This window comes from Hemitrygon akajei, chromosome 5 (genome assembly GCF_048418815.1).
Source record: "Hemitrygon akajei chromosome 5, sHemAka1.3, whole genome shotgun sequence".
Taxonomy (NCBI): domain Eukaryota; kingdom Metazoa; phylum Chordata; class Chondrichthyes; order Myliobatiformes; family Dasyatidae; genus Hemitrygon; species Hemitrygon akajei.
In genome coordinates, this window is record NC_133128.1 from 42,708,947 (window position 1) to 42,723,326 (window position 14,380).

The following is a 14,380-nucleotide window of genomic DNA, read 5'->3' on the forward strand; positions in this document are numbered from 1 at the left end:
AATGTGTGGAGCAGGTTAAGACCTACAAGTATCTGGGAGTACAGTTAGACGAGAAGCTAGACTGGACTGCCAACACAGATGCCTTGTGCAGAAAGGCACAGAGTCGACTGTACTTCCTTAGAAGGTTGGCGTCATTCAATGTCTGTAGTGAGATGCTGAAGATGTTCTATAGGTCAGTTGTGGAGAGCGCCCTCTTCTTTGTGGTGGCGTGTTGGGGAGGAAGCATTAAGAAGAGGGACGCCTCACGTCTTAATAAGCTGATAAGGAAGGCGGGCTCTGTCGTGGGCAAAGTACTGGAGAGTTTAACATCGGTAGCTGAGCGAAGGGCGCTGAGTAGGCTACGGTCAATTATGGAAAACTCTGAACATCCTCTACATAGCACCATCCAGAGACAGAGAAGCAGTTTCAGCGACAGGTTACTATCGATGCAATGCTCCTCAGACAGGATGAAGAGGTCAATACTCCCCAATGCCATTAGGCTTTACAATTCAACCGCCAGGACTTAAGAACTTTTTAAAAGCTATTATTAATGCTTTTTGAGATAGTGATTTAGATGCATATCATATTTTTTACTGAGTTAAGTATTGTATGTAATTAGTTTTGCTACAACAAGTGTATGGGACATTGGAAAAAAGTTGAATTTCCCCATGGGGATGAATAAAGTATCTATCTATCTAGAGCATATTCCTACAGCCTCTATCAAATTGGAAAATGGCTAACACAAGAGGGCACAGTTTTCAGGTGCTTGGAAGTAGGTATAGAGGAGATGTCTGGGGTAAGTTTTTACTCAGAGAGTGGTGAGTGTGTGGAATGGGCTGCCAGTGATAGTGGTGAAGGCTATGGGTAACCTTAGGTAATTTCTAAGTACATGTGCGGCACAGCATTGTGGGTCAAAGGGCCTGTATTGTGCTGTAGGTTTTCTATGTTTCTAAAAGTGGGGAAAAAACAGTTATCATTATTCTTTCATCATATAGGAATTTCATGATACTTACTCAAACATGATCATGGAAGCATCACCATCAAAGGACAGTGGTACCATAATGTCCCGTTATTTAGGAATTGACCATGTATGCATCTTCATAACAAATGCTCTCATCTCAACAGTAAGTTAAAAGATGGCAGTAATATTGAAAAGGGTAATGTTTCATCTTCAATGATACCTTGAATTGTTATGTATTGCCAAAAAAAAACTCCTTGGTTTTGAAAAATTCCTTCAAGGAATCAACATTGCCACAGATTTTCAAGTTCCTTCATTTTTGATGCACAATAATTGTGTCCAGAATTCTCCTGTAATCATTCTGATGGAAAATGGAGCTGCACCGTAGCACAGTGCAGGTGACCGGGGTTCAATACCCGCTGCCTGTAAGGAGTTTGTACATTTTCCAGCGACCATGTGGGTTTCCTATGGGTACTCTAGTTTCCTCCCACAGTCCAAAGACCTGCCGGTTGGTAGGTTAATTGGTCATTGTAAATTGTCCTGTGATTAGGCTGGGATTAAATAGGGGGATGGTTGGGTGGTATGGCTCAAAGGGCTTACACAGCGCTGTATCTCAATAAATAAATAAATATTTAATTCCTGCCCCAAATCATATTGTTTCTTATGTAAACTGAAGAAATTTTGCAGCGAAGTATAAAACAATATGACAATATTGTGGTGGTGTGTTTTATGGGTGACTAGAGTGGAACATTGCACATTAGAATGAAGACTAGATTTCAAATCTGTTGGCACAGGTACAACAGACAAAATGCCAAGTTTAGAAAAGTGATTATTTTTTGTGGTTTGATTTGTGACATGCTCTGCTTACGTGGAATGTTTGTTTGATGTAGTCAGGTTCCAAGAAAATGTTTCGACATATATGATAGTGCGCTAAAGTCTGAATGAACAGAAAAATTAAGTCTCTTCCCCACTCCGTCTTTCTTGAGAGGCAGGGATTGAGATTAGTGGGAAGGCTTACAAACAGCACTCACAACATTAAATCACGAATTTGCATCTTTGAGTTGCTTTCAATCAATTCTATATTATTAATGTTTACCTGGATTATAAGGAAATTCATAATTTTGCCTTCAAGCCAATGATGATACCCGAAGTGTTCAGTTACAAAATGGTTTTAAGATAAAACAGGATGTAAATACACATTATTTCACCTTTATTAGAATTTTATCTGCATTTTTCATTGTCAAGAAAGGTGACTTTAAAGACACTAAAACACACAAACTGCCCAATATTGAAAGTAATTAAACAATGGATGAAACACCCTAACATTTGTGTGTCATCATTGCCTATGGAGATGCTTCTCAGTTTCATCTGAATGTAAACTTACTATAGAAAGAAAACACTTACTGATTTTACATTTTCTAGACATAGCTTTAGAGTATAAATAGTTATACTGCTTTTAGCTGTAATTGGACAATATTATTTTTTATGTGAAGGTCTTTATAGATGTTTGAAGACGTGATAATGTGGAATTGCAAACCTTCTTTGTGGAAAACTAAATTTCATTAATGTACAGCATTATAGATCAATGCAATGTAAATTACATATTCTGATATATTTTGACCCAAGACAAATGCAGATGAACACCCCATACTGCACAAGGTGACTTTTCCATTTTATTTACATAAGGATCTGAAATTATTCAAATGTGACTGGCACATGAATGCTGAACTTGTGTGAATTTAATGACAACCTCTTGGTGTTAATTTATTTCTATGGTAGAATTGAGTCACTCCTTACTTTGTCATGTTTGACCTCTTTGATGGATACTTACATCCTGGGTTGGTGGGTTTGTGATATGGCATTAGGCCTTTACTCTTTTGAATTTAAAAGGATGAGAGGTGATCTCATTGATACATACAAAATTGGTGAGGAGCTTGACAGGGTAGGTGCAGCTTTGCAATTTTACTTGGCTTGGATGTCAGTAGCCAGGAGACATAGAATTAAACTAAGGATTCAGCCATTTTGGATAGGTCAGAAGAAATTTCTTTATCAAGAAGATAATATAATGGCCTAACCGGAAGGCTTGTGAAGCCATAGTTGCAGATTTATTTTTAAGATATTAAAGGAATCAATGGATACTAAGTACAAAAAAGTGATACTGAGGCAAAGGTTGACCCATCACATGATAAATGGATGAGCAGGCTCAAAGTAGTAAATGGCTAACCCCTGGCTCTGTAATTCATTTTATTTGTCATTTTACCATATTTGTTAATGGTTAGTCCTTTCAGTAACTTTTATCTACATATAGTGATATCACATTAACGATAAAGAGTGATTCAACTTTGTTTCTTTGATAACTGACCCTATTTTCAGTCTTTCATAATGTGGGAATTCCAGATTTTTTTTTACATGTTTCAGAAATTAGATAAATTCTACTTGAAGGATATTAATCAGGCAGTTAAATATTTCTGGTTTGTTAATTTTCTTAGTAGAGTCTACATAGTTCTTCTTTGGCACACCATTAATTACACATAAGAAATTCATAATTTGTTAGTTAAGTAATCCAGAAATTGGATATGTAAATTCTATTTATCTGATTGCCCAATTCTATTCTATTAGTGTTCATAGCAAGGTCTACATGGTTAATCTATTGCAATACTGTATATTTTTCCTCAGGTGTTCATGGATAACAAAGCTATTCACTTTGGCTCTTTCCTGATATCACATCAAAGTATCAAATTTTTATTTAGATTTTCTGGCCCAGTTTTTCTATTATGCACCAATTGGCCTAAATTGTATCAATCCATTGAAATGAAAGGGATGTGGGGATGTTGTGAACTGATATGTAAACCAGGAAGTAAGTATCCTAAAAGTTTCAGTTAACTTGTGTTTGCTTTCCATGCGTGACATCTGCTTTTTTCAGACGTTCCTAAAATGTAGCAAACAGATGAAGCACTAAAGGTAGAAAGTACCCTGATTAAGTTTGTATTAAATCTTGGAGTTGGGGCAAGTGGTGGAGAGGAAGATGTAGGCTGAAAAGGTGGGGGAAGATAATAGTGGGTTTAATTTAGCTGTTTTCATGTCATAAAACAAAGTTTTCCAATCTTAACTATTTCATATTGAGAACAACATCATGTAATGGACAATGTTGTATAAAAACCTGGATGACTGACTTTGTTCTCACAATAAATGCATCGAGTAAACTTTAATATGATCTCCCACTGTGAAATAAAAGTAGCCGTCAAATCATATTTTGGAAGCACTCACTAACTAATCTAAGATTAGTCTAATATTCTTGTGCTAAATGCAACTATATTTTTGATAGGAAGTGTTTTTATATCTTTATGATTACTTTTTGTCCTACATTCCTGTTTGGCTTCGATATGCTTTATGTATATCACAAATGGAATGTCAATAATGCTACAGCAGCTTCTTCCACTTAGAGATGCGAGTTTCCTATTATAAGAATTAATTAGAAATATCTGTAAAAGGATAGCATTGTTTCTAACATTAATAATAAACTTTATCAGGCACCTAGTATCAATGATAATCTGTGGAAAGTACTGTCATTGCTGTATAAACTCAATCCAATTGAACACACGTAAGTATTAATCTGGAGGTGCATAATGGACTTTCTAATTGTCATATGATTACAAATTCCCCATAAACTATTTCAAAGGCAACTTCGAGAAAAATATTCAATGTTAAATTACATTAAATGCAAGGACTTTGAAAATGTACTTATTTTTGTTAGGAAAACATCTTATTCTCATCTTATATTTGCTGTGTTTTCCTCTGCAGGTACGAACAATTCTGGGAGTAGTATTCATAAGAAATATGCTCCACTGGCTCCTACTCAGACCCCAGAGCTCTGAACACTACCGATAAGACAATGAACATGGCATGGGAATCATTAAAAAATTATTACTCGATGAACAACAAAAAGACTAAAAAATGTAATTTATAGTCATGCATCTCAATATTTATTTTAACGTGGCTTCACTGATATTCTAAATAAGCAATCAGATAGTACTATTTCAGCAACGCATCTAATTCATCATCTGCAGCAGTTCAGTGAGATTCTGTTCTCGAGGATTAATGGAATAATGATGATAAAACTGAATTAAATTTTATTGTATCTGTTAATTAAAAATCTGCTATGAGGAAAATAGCATGGTACTTTAAAAAGGCACATTTTCATATATTCCACTGAAATACTGGGTAGGAGTCTTAGGCAATATTAATTTTGCCATCAAACAAAATGGAAACCTCTTGCACGATCTGCCACGATTATGATGGTGCCAAAATGAAGATATTCAAGTTTTGAAATGAGACCTTAACAAGTGTAAAATTCTGAATGACATTGTACATTTTAGGAAGTTAGTGGAAAATTATAGGTCACACAATTGTAATAAACTATAATATGCACAGTATTTTGTATGTTTTTATTTCAATATTATTCATGGAAATACAAACAGTAATAATATAACTATATGAATGATTTAGAGAGGCTCCCAAATTTGAACAAAGTATTTTCATTCCAATACCTAGAGCCAAATTATGTAGCTGCTAAAATATAATCAAGGCAGTTCTCATAATTTGATGTAATGCTCCAATAAAGTGCCTTGTGATATTTTAATTTATGCTTTTATACAAATACTGCTGATGCATACTTTCTGTCAACATTATGCATTGAAATATCAACATAATGGAAATGTTATACATAAAATAGTTAAACTACCTTTGCAACCTTATCCCTGAAATCAGTTACAGCAGGGCGTAATGACTGCAAGTATTGTTGTCACTTTCTTTTACAAAATACATACATAATATATTCCTTTTATAAGTTACTATGGATATTATTTACGACTTTAAAATGGGTAGAGTATATTACTGATTCAATTACTTCCTGCCCTCCAATTCCACTTCACTATCTGTTTTTCATTAGCATCAAATTTCAGTAAGTTACTACAGCAAACAGGACAATTTACAGTTACTGTGCTATCTATTTTTCCTGATATATGCATAAATTTTTTAAAGACAGGCTACAAGGATTGCTCCATTCAGCTCCTCAGCCAATAACTATGTTTACATTGTGATGACAAAAGGAAACAAATCTGCATCTCTCTCTGCTGGACACAGCCAAAATGAACTTTACTGCTCCATCTGAACAAATTATCATTACATCTTATCCCACCATATGCTAATTGCAATGGGACCCAGAGTGGAACTTCGTGCTTTAAGTAAATGTTTTAAAGGCAAGTATTTCTAAGTTACCATTTACTCCATGACATGTAACCTTCTGAAACTAAGAGCCATAATTAGCTTCATCAAAAGCTTTCCTAGCACGTTTCAATTCTTCATTCATTGTCAGCAAGTCTTTGACTCTTGCAAACTTCCTGGGATCTTTACGAATGAGAAAGACAATATCTTCTACTTGGACTCGCCCCTGACGTCCTATTGACATGGCCTTGTGTGTCTAAGCAGTAAACAAAATTACAATTTCAATTTCAGTTTAAAAATCAAGAATTATTCAGAAAGATATTTGCAACAGATGATGATATAGCCCTAAGACTTGAAATAACCCAAGATTCACGAAGGCAATAATAGAAATCTGATATACTTAAAATGAAGTTTGTCATAAATAAACTGTATAAATTGCTTTGAACAAATTGGCACAGCATATCCAGAAATGTTGAAAAAAAATTCTATTCCCTCAGAGTTTAATATGATTCTATATTGTTGGAGTTTTTGTTCATCAACATGGAGTATGGACACTTGATGAGTTACATCTGACTAATTAAGTTACAGAACCCAGTGTCAATCCCACTCCTTCAGGAGAGGCAAGTAAATCAGGCTGATTGTCCATCAACACACATAAAATGCTGGAGGAACTCAGCATCAATGGAAGACAGTACAGTCGACATTTCGGGCCGAAATCCATCAGCAGGGCTGGAGAAAAAAAGCTGAGGAGTAGATTTAAAAGGTGAGGGGAGGGAGAACCACCAGGTGATAGGTGAAACCTGGAGGGGGAGGGATGAAGTAAACAGCTGGGAACTTGATTGGTGAGATGAGGTGAGAGAGGGAAAAGGTGATGGGAAATGGAGGTTGGGGGGAGAGGGGTTTGGGTGGCATTACCAGAAGTTTGAGAAATCGATGTTCATGCCATCAGACTGGAGGCTACCCAAACAGAAGATAAGGTGTTGTTCCTCCAACCTAAGTGTGGCCTCATCATGACAGTGGAGGAGGCCAAGGATGGACATATGGGAATGGGAATGGGACGTGCAATTAAAATGAGTGGCTTCTGGAAGATGACACTTATTTTGGCAGACAGAGCATAGATGTTCAGCGAAGTGGTCTCACCAATGTATAAGAGGCCACACCAGGAGCACTGGATGCAGTAAATGACCCCAAAAGATTGTCATGCAACAGAGCTCTCGCATGCTGCAAATCCACCCCACCCCCAGCCATTTAGCAACAAATTAGGTATGTTCCAAGTTTCCCATTGGAAGCAACCTTTATTTCAACATTAATAATGTTAGTCAGGAATTACCTTAACACCTAACAGACCTTGGTGATCCTTCTCTCAAAAAAGTCATTAGTCAATATACAACCTTCTAATGTGGCTTGGAAGCTTCAGTTGACAGGAAGCAGATATCAAGAAACAGAAAGGAAAACCCGTAACCAATACAACTCATTATGAAAACCATACTTGCAAATGAGAAAAGTGATGAAAGCATAATCTAGTCTGGACATTGAGAAAGCAAATGAAATAGAATAAATATAGAAATTCACGCTGGACAGCCAGATTTAAAATGATTGTCAAAAGAACTATAAAGCAAGTAAAATTTCTTTTATGTAATAAATTATCATGATCTGGCATCATGCACCGCATGAAAGGATGTAGGAGACAATACAAGTACTAATTTTAAATAGGGAGGTAGCCTTGAGACTAATCAGATGGTGTTCCCACAAAGTTGCAAATCATTCGAGGCTGATCTGTTAAAATTTTATGTTTTGGTGTCTTTGAATTCCATAGGCAAATTTTGATTCACTATTGAGTGAAGAATTTTCACAACTTTATTTGAATTGAACAAGTCTGTTTTCAGCAGCATGTTCTCCCAAATTTAAACGCTATATGTCATTGTGAATAATTGAACTTATATTCAGACAACAATTTGTGTAGCTAACTCACCATTTCAGTGATAAATTCTATGACAAGATCTTCCAGGATGTCCACTGATTCAGTATAAGGATTCTGGTCATCTCCAAAGCCATACATCATGCATCTCACTGTTTGGAAGGAACATAAACTTCAAAATATCAACTATTATAACCTAGTAAATGTTCAATGTCTGCTGCAAATGCCTAGATGCAACTTTCACTTGGAATTTTGCTTAGTAATAACCAACATTAAAGTTACATTAAGGTAATTAATCTATATTAAATAGATTAATCCATTGAAGGTGACAGGATATGAAATGATTGGAAAGAGGGGGAGGATGTGTTGAGTGACTCCAGCCACGGACATGGTTCTCAGATGGAACTCAGTGTCCACGAGGAAGAAACATTTAATTTCTATTCTTAATGTATTCAGAGTACTTGATACACTAACATGACTAATATGATTGCGAAGTTCTTTTAGTTTTGACATCATTGTGGTCAGATCAACAACTTTCATTTCTGCTTCTTCACAGCAAATTAAAGGCAAAATGTATGTGCTTATGACCTTTAAAAAGGAATACAAATTACATATCAAATTAATACTGTATTACTTTAATAAAGGAAAAATGTCTACAAAAATTTCTGTTAAGACTGTTTCTTAATCTTCTAGCAGCTGTTACAGTAGCAGTTTACAATAAAAAATATAAAACTCTAAGAAAGCTTTGTGAAGATTTTGCATAAATGTTATTGCATTTCCTTAGGAAAACAATTTCAAAATCCAACTCTTAATATCGTATCGAATGATCAATAAAAACATAACTTTGATGAATTAATTGGTGATTCATCAGTGCAAATGGATTATGGTTAAATTAAACTTCTATGGTCTACAGGAACTTGTTTAATTTTACACATCATTCATTTAGTCACGGATTATTGATTTCCAATAGTTTAGCAGAATTGACTTACATTCCTTTGAAAATAATCTTTTTCTTCTGCCTTGTCCACCTTCAGCACCACTTCCACTCTCCTCCACATCTTCGTCAAACTATAAATACAAAAGAATCACAAAGATTACACATAACAGAGTTTGCAGATGCTGGAAATCTTGAGAAAACACACAAAATGCTGGAGGAACTCAACACATCAGAGAGCATCTATTTATTCCTCTTTTAATTTTTATTCCTCTCCATAGATGCTGACTGACTTGCTAAGTTCCACCAGCATTATGTGTGTTGTTCTGGATTTCCAGCCTCTACCAAATCTCATGTTACTGTTGTTCTTCAGTCGCTAGTTGAGTCCAACTGTTCATGACCTCATAGACCATAGGGTTTTCATGGCAAGATACGCAAATAGATTGCCAGGCCTTTCTTCTGTGCAGATATTGTTGCTGCTCAGGTTGGGACATGGCTGGGTTTCAACTCAGGATCATCGGCCTTGAAATTCAGTGCTGATGCCACTTCACCACCGACTGGCGGTGTTGTGTTACTAACTACCTCTACTTGCAAGAATCTTACCAAAGATAAGATGATGCCAAGCCATACAAGAAGTTGTCAAGGCCTAGTGCCTAAGTATTCGACCAAGACTCAGCGTGAGTTTTACTGTGGAAAGAGCAATGTCAGCAGTTTAGTAAGAGGAATCAAAAGGCAGTTTATCTAAATGGAGAGATTGTAAATAAAGTACAGAGGGAACTCTATGTTCTAGTGTACACCCACCAAAAAGTTAGCAGGCAGGTCCAAAAAGTTTTTAAGACGACAAATGGAATTTTATTGGGGTTTAAAAATAGGTAGGTTTTGTAACAACTGAACAGTGTGTTGATAAGGCTATAGCTGGACCATTGTGCACAATTTTGATCCCGTTACATAAAAAGGATATAGTAGGCAGCTGAAAGCAGATTCATTAGTTTAACTTGTGGGAAGAAAGGGTCATCCTATCAAGAGACTAGACACTTGGGTCTGCATTCCTTAAAATTCAGATGAACCAGAACCAAAAGAGTCTCATAAGGGCAGATATTGAGATGTTTGCAGTAGTAAGAATCCCATGCAAGGGATAAGATCACAAGATAAATGGTTGATCATTTAAAAGTGTGATGTGTAGAAACTTTTTCTCTCAGAGGGTATTGAATCTCTGGAATTCTCTGCCCCAGAGTATGATAGGAGCTAGATCATTAGATATATTTAAGCAGTTAAAAATCAGCACATATCACTGAGCTCGTGGTGGAAAGGCAATCAAAGCTGGATGCTTAACATCCAAGGACACACGTCATATCAAACGGACAATCAGGAGGGCAGACGAGATGAAGTGTTTTCTAATAAAAAATGAAATAAAGACAGAGCAGAAGATGCAGAATCCTTCTGGGTAGAGTTAAGAAACTGCGAGGTAAAACTGGAAGACTCTGATGGTAGTTACAGATCTCCAAACAGTAGCCAGAAGTGGGGTACAAATTACAATGCAGAATAGAACAGGCATGTGAAAAGGGGATTTCAATATGCAGGCAGATTGGAAAAATCAGGTTGGTGCTAGACCCCAAGAGAAAGAGTTTATAGTATGCCTACAAAATGGCTTTTTAGAGCAGCTTGTGGTCGAGCTGAATAGGGAAAAAGCAATTCTGGATTGGGGGTTGTATAATGAACTACATTTGATTAGGAAGCTTAAGGTAGTGGAACTCTTAGGAGACCGTGATCATAATATAATAGCATTTATCCTCCAGATTGAAATGCAGAAGCTAAAATCAGATGTATTGGTATTACAGATAAGTAAAGGTAATTAAAGAAGCATTCGAGAGGTGTTGGACAAAGTTGATTGGAAGGGGACACTAGCAGGAATGACTGGATAACAGCAATGGCTGTAGATTCTGGGAACAATTCAGAAGGCTCAGGACAGATACATCCCAAAGATGCATTAATATTCTAAAGGGAGGACAAGACAACCATGGCTGACAAGGGAAATCAAAGACAGCATAAAAGCAAAAGAGAAGATGTACAGTATAGCAAAAATTAGTAGGAAGGTTTTAAAAACCAACAGAAGGCAACTAAAAAGCCACAAGGAAGGAAAAGATGATATATGAAGGTAAGCTAGCCAGTGCAAGGTGAGGAACTGCTTGCTGCATGTTTGTTCTTGCAGAAACATGGCTCCAGGACCACATTGCCACTGTGACATTGGCAGAGGAATGTCTGACATGTCCAGAGGAATTTTAGGAGAATGATCCCATGAATGAAAGAGTTAATCTACGAGGAGTTTTTGAAGGCTGTGGGCCTATACTCACTGAAGTTTAATAGAATTGGGGGGGGCGGGGGGGAAGAATCTCATTTAAACCTACCAAATATTGAAAAACCTAGATAGAGTGGAGAAGTTGTTTCTAATAGTATGGGTGTCTTGGACCAGAAGGTACAGCCTCAGAATAGAAGACTGTCCATTTAGAACAGAGATAAAGAAAAATTTCCTTAGCCAGAGGGTGGAGAATCTGTGGAATTCATGACCTCCACAGCTGTTTGTGGCAAAGTCATTAGGTATATTTAAAACAGAGGTTGATATCTTCTTGAATAGTAAAGGCTTCAAAGGTTATGGGAAGAACACAGGAGAAAACGGTTGAGAAGGAGAAAAAAAACAGACATGTTTGAATGGTAGAGCAAACTCAATTGGACAAATGGCTTAATTTTACTCCTATGTCTTATAAGTCTTTGTAAGATCATGGGGAACTGGCATACAATCAAATTGAATGGCAGGATAGGCATGAGGGATAGGAGGTCTGCTCTTACTCCTACTTTCTTGTGTAACTGCAGCTACAACAGCTCTCAGGAAGCACCGCAAAATCCAACAAAAAAAAAACCCAGCCTACTTGACTGATACCTCATCACACCAAGTGATAATACATCAAATTCTGAACCAATTGCATAAACATTCATTCTCTGCAACACCAATACTGTATACAGTGTGTATCCATAAAATCCATAATAGTTAATTCTTGAGGTACTCCAATAATATCTCCAAAATCCACAGCCTCTACCAAAGAACAAACTTTACAGAGAACAGAAACACAGTAAAACACAGCTTAGTTTTATTTCTTACTTTACTGCTGTTTTACCGAAGGGTTTTGTTTAGTCTTCTGATCTAGCAGCCAAATTTCACCATTTATGTGCAAATAAAAAAATGCCAACGCTAGAAAATCTCAAAAATAGCAACAGAAACAGTGGGAAACAATAAAACAGGACAGACAGAATACATGGAAAGAGAATATATGGAAGGAATTCTTCACTCTGAGGAGGGCATCCTGGATGCTAAACGTTAAAATATTCTGTTTCTACAGATGCTGCCCGACTGGATTAAGTGTTACCAGAGTATCTGATTTTATTTCACCGTCTTAAACGCGTTTTTCCCTAAGCGCCACTGCCAGACGGCAACGCTTGCACTACACAGCCAGATCCGTCAATACAGCCAACGCTCTGGTACCTCAGGGATCCAAACTCACCGCCGGCTCATCGTCCTCATCAGCCATTTTCCTCGGTGACGGGTCTCTGTCCATCTAGAATGACGTCACGGCCGCCCGTGTCAGCCCGAGCGCGCGGTCCGATCTTCCGGGCGGCCGCGGAGCCGGGTCACGTGAGAGGGGCCCAGCCCGCTGACGTAAAAGGGGCGGGTGAGTGACGCGCTGTTATATCCAATCACGGTTTTCGTATTGCAGAGAGTGTCGGCGGCAACTATGAAAAATGTAGATAGATAGATAGATAGATACTTTATTCATCCCCATGGGGAAATTCAACTTTTTTTCCAATGTCCCATACACTTGTTGTAGCAAAACTAATTACATACAATACTTAACTCAGTAAAAAAATATGATATGCATCTAAATCACTATCTCAAAAAGCATTAATAATAGCTTTTAAAAAGTTCTTAAGTCCTGGCGGTTGAATTGTAAAGCCTAATGGCATTGGGGAGTATTGACCTCTTCATCCTGTCTGAGGAGCATTGCATCGATAGTAACCTGTCGCTGAAACTGCTTCTCTGTCTCTGGATGGTGCTATGTAGAGGATGTTCAGAGTTTTCCATAATTGACCGTAGCCTACTCAGTGCCCTTCGCTCAGCTACCGATGTTAAACTCTCCAGTACTTTGCCCACGACAGAGCCCGCCTTCCTTACCAGCTTATTAAGACGTGAGGCGTCCCTCTTCTTAATGCTTCCTCCCCAACACGCCACCACAAAGAAGAGGGCGCTCTCCACAACTGACCTATAGAACATCTTCAGCATCTCACTACAGACATTGAATGACGCCAACCTTCTAAGGAAGTACAGTCGACTCTGTGCCTTTCTGCACAAGGCATCTGTGTTGGCAGTCCAGTCTAGCTTCTCGTCTAACTGTACTCCCAGATACTTGTAGGTCTTAACCTGCTCCACACATTCTCCATTAATGATCACTGGCTCCATATGAGGCCTAGATCTCCTAAAGTCCACCACCATCTCCTTGGTCTTGGTGATATTGAGACGCAGGTAGTTTGAGTTGCACCATATCACAAAGCCCTGTATCAGTTTCCTATACTCCTCCTCCTGTCCATTCCTGACACACCCCACTATGGCCGTGTCATCAGCGAACTTCTGCACATGGCAGGACTCCGAGTTATATTGGAAGTCTGATGTGTACAGGGTGAACAGGACCGGAGAGAGTACGGTTCCCTGCGGCGCTCCTGTGCTGCTGACCACCGTGTCAGACCTACAGTCTCCCAACCGCACATACTGAGGTCTATCTGTCAAGTAGTCCACTATCCAATCCACCATGTGAGAGTCTACTCCCATCTCCGTTAGTTTGTGCCTTAAGATCTTGGGCTGGATGGTGTTAAAGGCACTAGAGAAGTCAAGGAATGTAATCCTCACAGCACAACTGACCCCATCTAGGTGAGAGAGTGATGTGGTTCGTTTGTACGGTTTATTGTGCTCGCGCCTGCTATTATTTGTATTATCCAAGCACGTCTTTCGCTCTCCCACCTCCTGCTTTCAGCAGGATATCGCTCCCGACTTGACGCCCGAGTCCATTCGTCCCTCCCCACTGATAGCCCTTCAGGCTCTTATCCTTGTAAGCGGAACACGTGCTATACCGGTCCCTCACCACAATTCAGGGCCCCAGACAGTCCTTCCCGCTGAGGCGACACGTCGCCTGCGAGCCTGTTCTCCCGGTCTGGCCTCCTGTACGTCGCTGAGATCCGATGCAGATTGGGAGACCACTTCGCTGAACCTCTACGCTCCGTCCGCTAGGAGAAGCGGGATCTCCCAGTGGCCACCCATTTCAATTCC

At 38.4% G+C, this 14,380-nt stretch overlaps 2 protein-coding genes across 3 annotated transcripts in view; one reads left to right on the forward strand and one right to left on the reverse strand.

Moving 5' to 3' along the window:
* The window catches only part of popdc2 (popeye domain cAMP effector 2), a 22,230-nt gene extending 16,860 nt beyond the window's left edge, over window positions 1-5,370 (forward strand). For both annotated transcript variants that reach the window (XM_073045354.1, XM_073045355.1), the window contains exon 4: window positions 4,739-5,370. Coding sequence is in view for 1 of the 2 variants with exons in the window: in XM_073045355.1 (XP_072901456.1) it covers window positions 4,739-4,812 (74 nt within the window). In the remaining variant the exon portion in view is untranslated. The remainder of the gene's footprint in view (window positions 1-4,738) is intronic.
* Window positions 5,362-12,724, reverse strand: taf13 (TATA-box binding protein associated factor 13). Its single transcript, XM_073045356.1, has 4 exons — window positions 12,567-12,724; window positions 9,068-9,146; window positions 8,133-8,230; window positions 5,362-6,416 (listed from the first exon to the last, which is right to left on the reverse strand). Exons 1-4 carry the CDS (start codon window positions 12,618-12,620, stop codon window positions 6,246-6,248), a joined length of 402 nt encoding a protein of 133 aa, XP_072901457.1. The 5' UTR covers window positions 12,621-12,724; the 3' UTR covers window positions 5,362-6,245.
* Window positions 12,725-14,380: the final 1,656 nt, after the last annotated feature.

Excerpts from the sequence above, each read along its gene's own strand:
- taf13 (XM_073045356.1), bottom strand. The coding sequence starts at position 12,620 with ATGGACAGAGACCCGTCACCGAGGAAAATGGCTGATGAGGACGATGAG. Across the intron at positions 8,231-9,067 it reads AAGATTATTTTCAAAGGAAT|TGAGATGCATGATGTATGGC; the intron begins GTAAGTCAATTC and ends CCTTCCAAACAG. Across the intron at positions 6,417-8,132 it reads TAGAATTTATCACTGAAATG|ACACACAAGGCCATGTCAAT; the intron begins GTGAGTTAGCTA and ends TTTACTGCTTAG.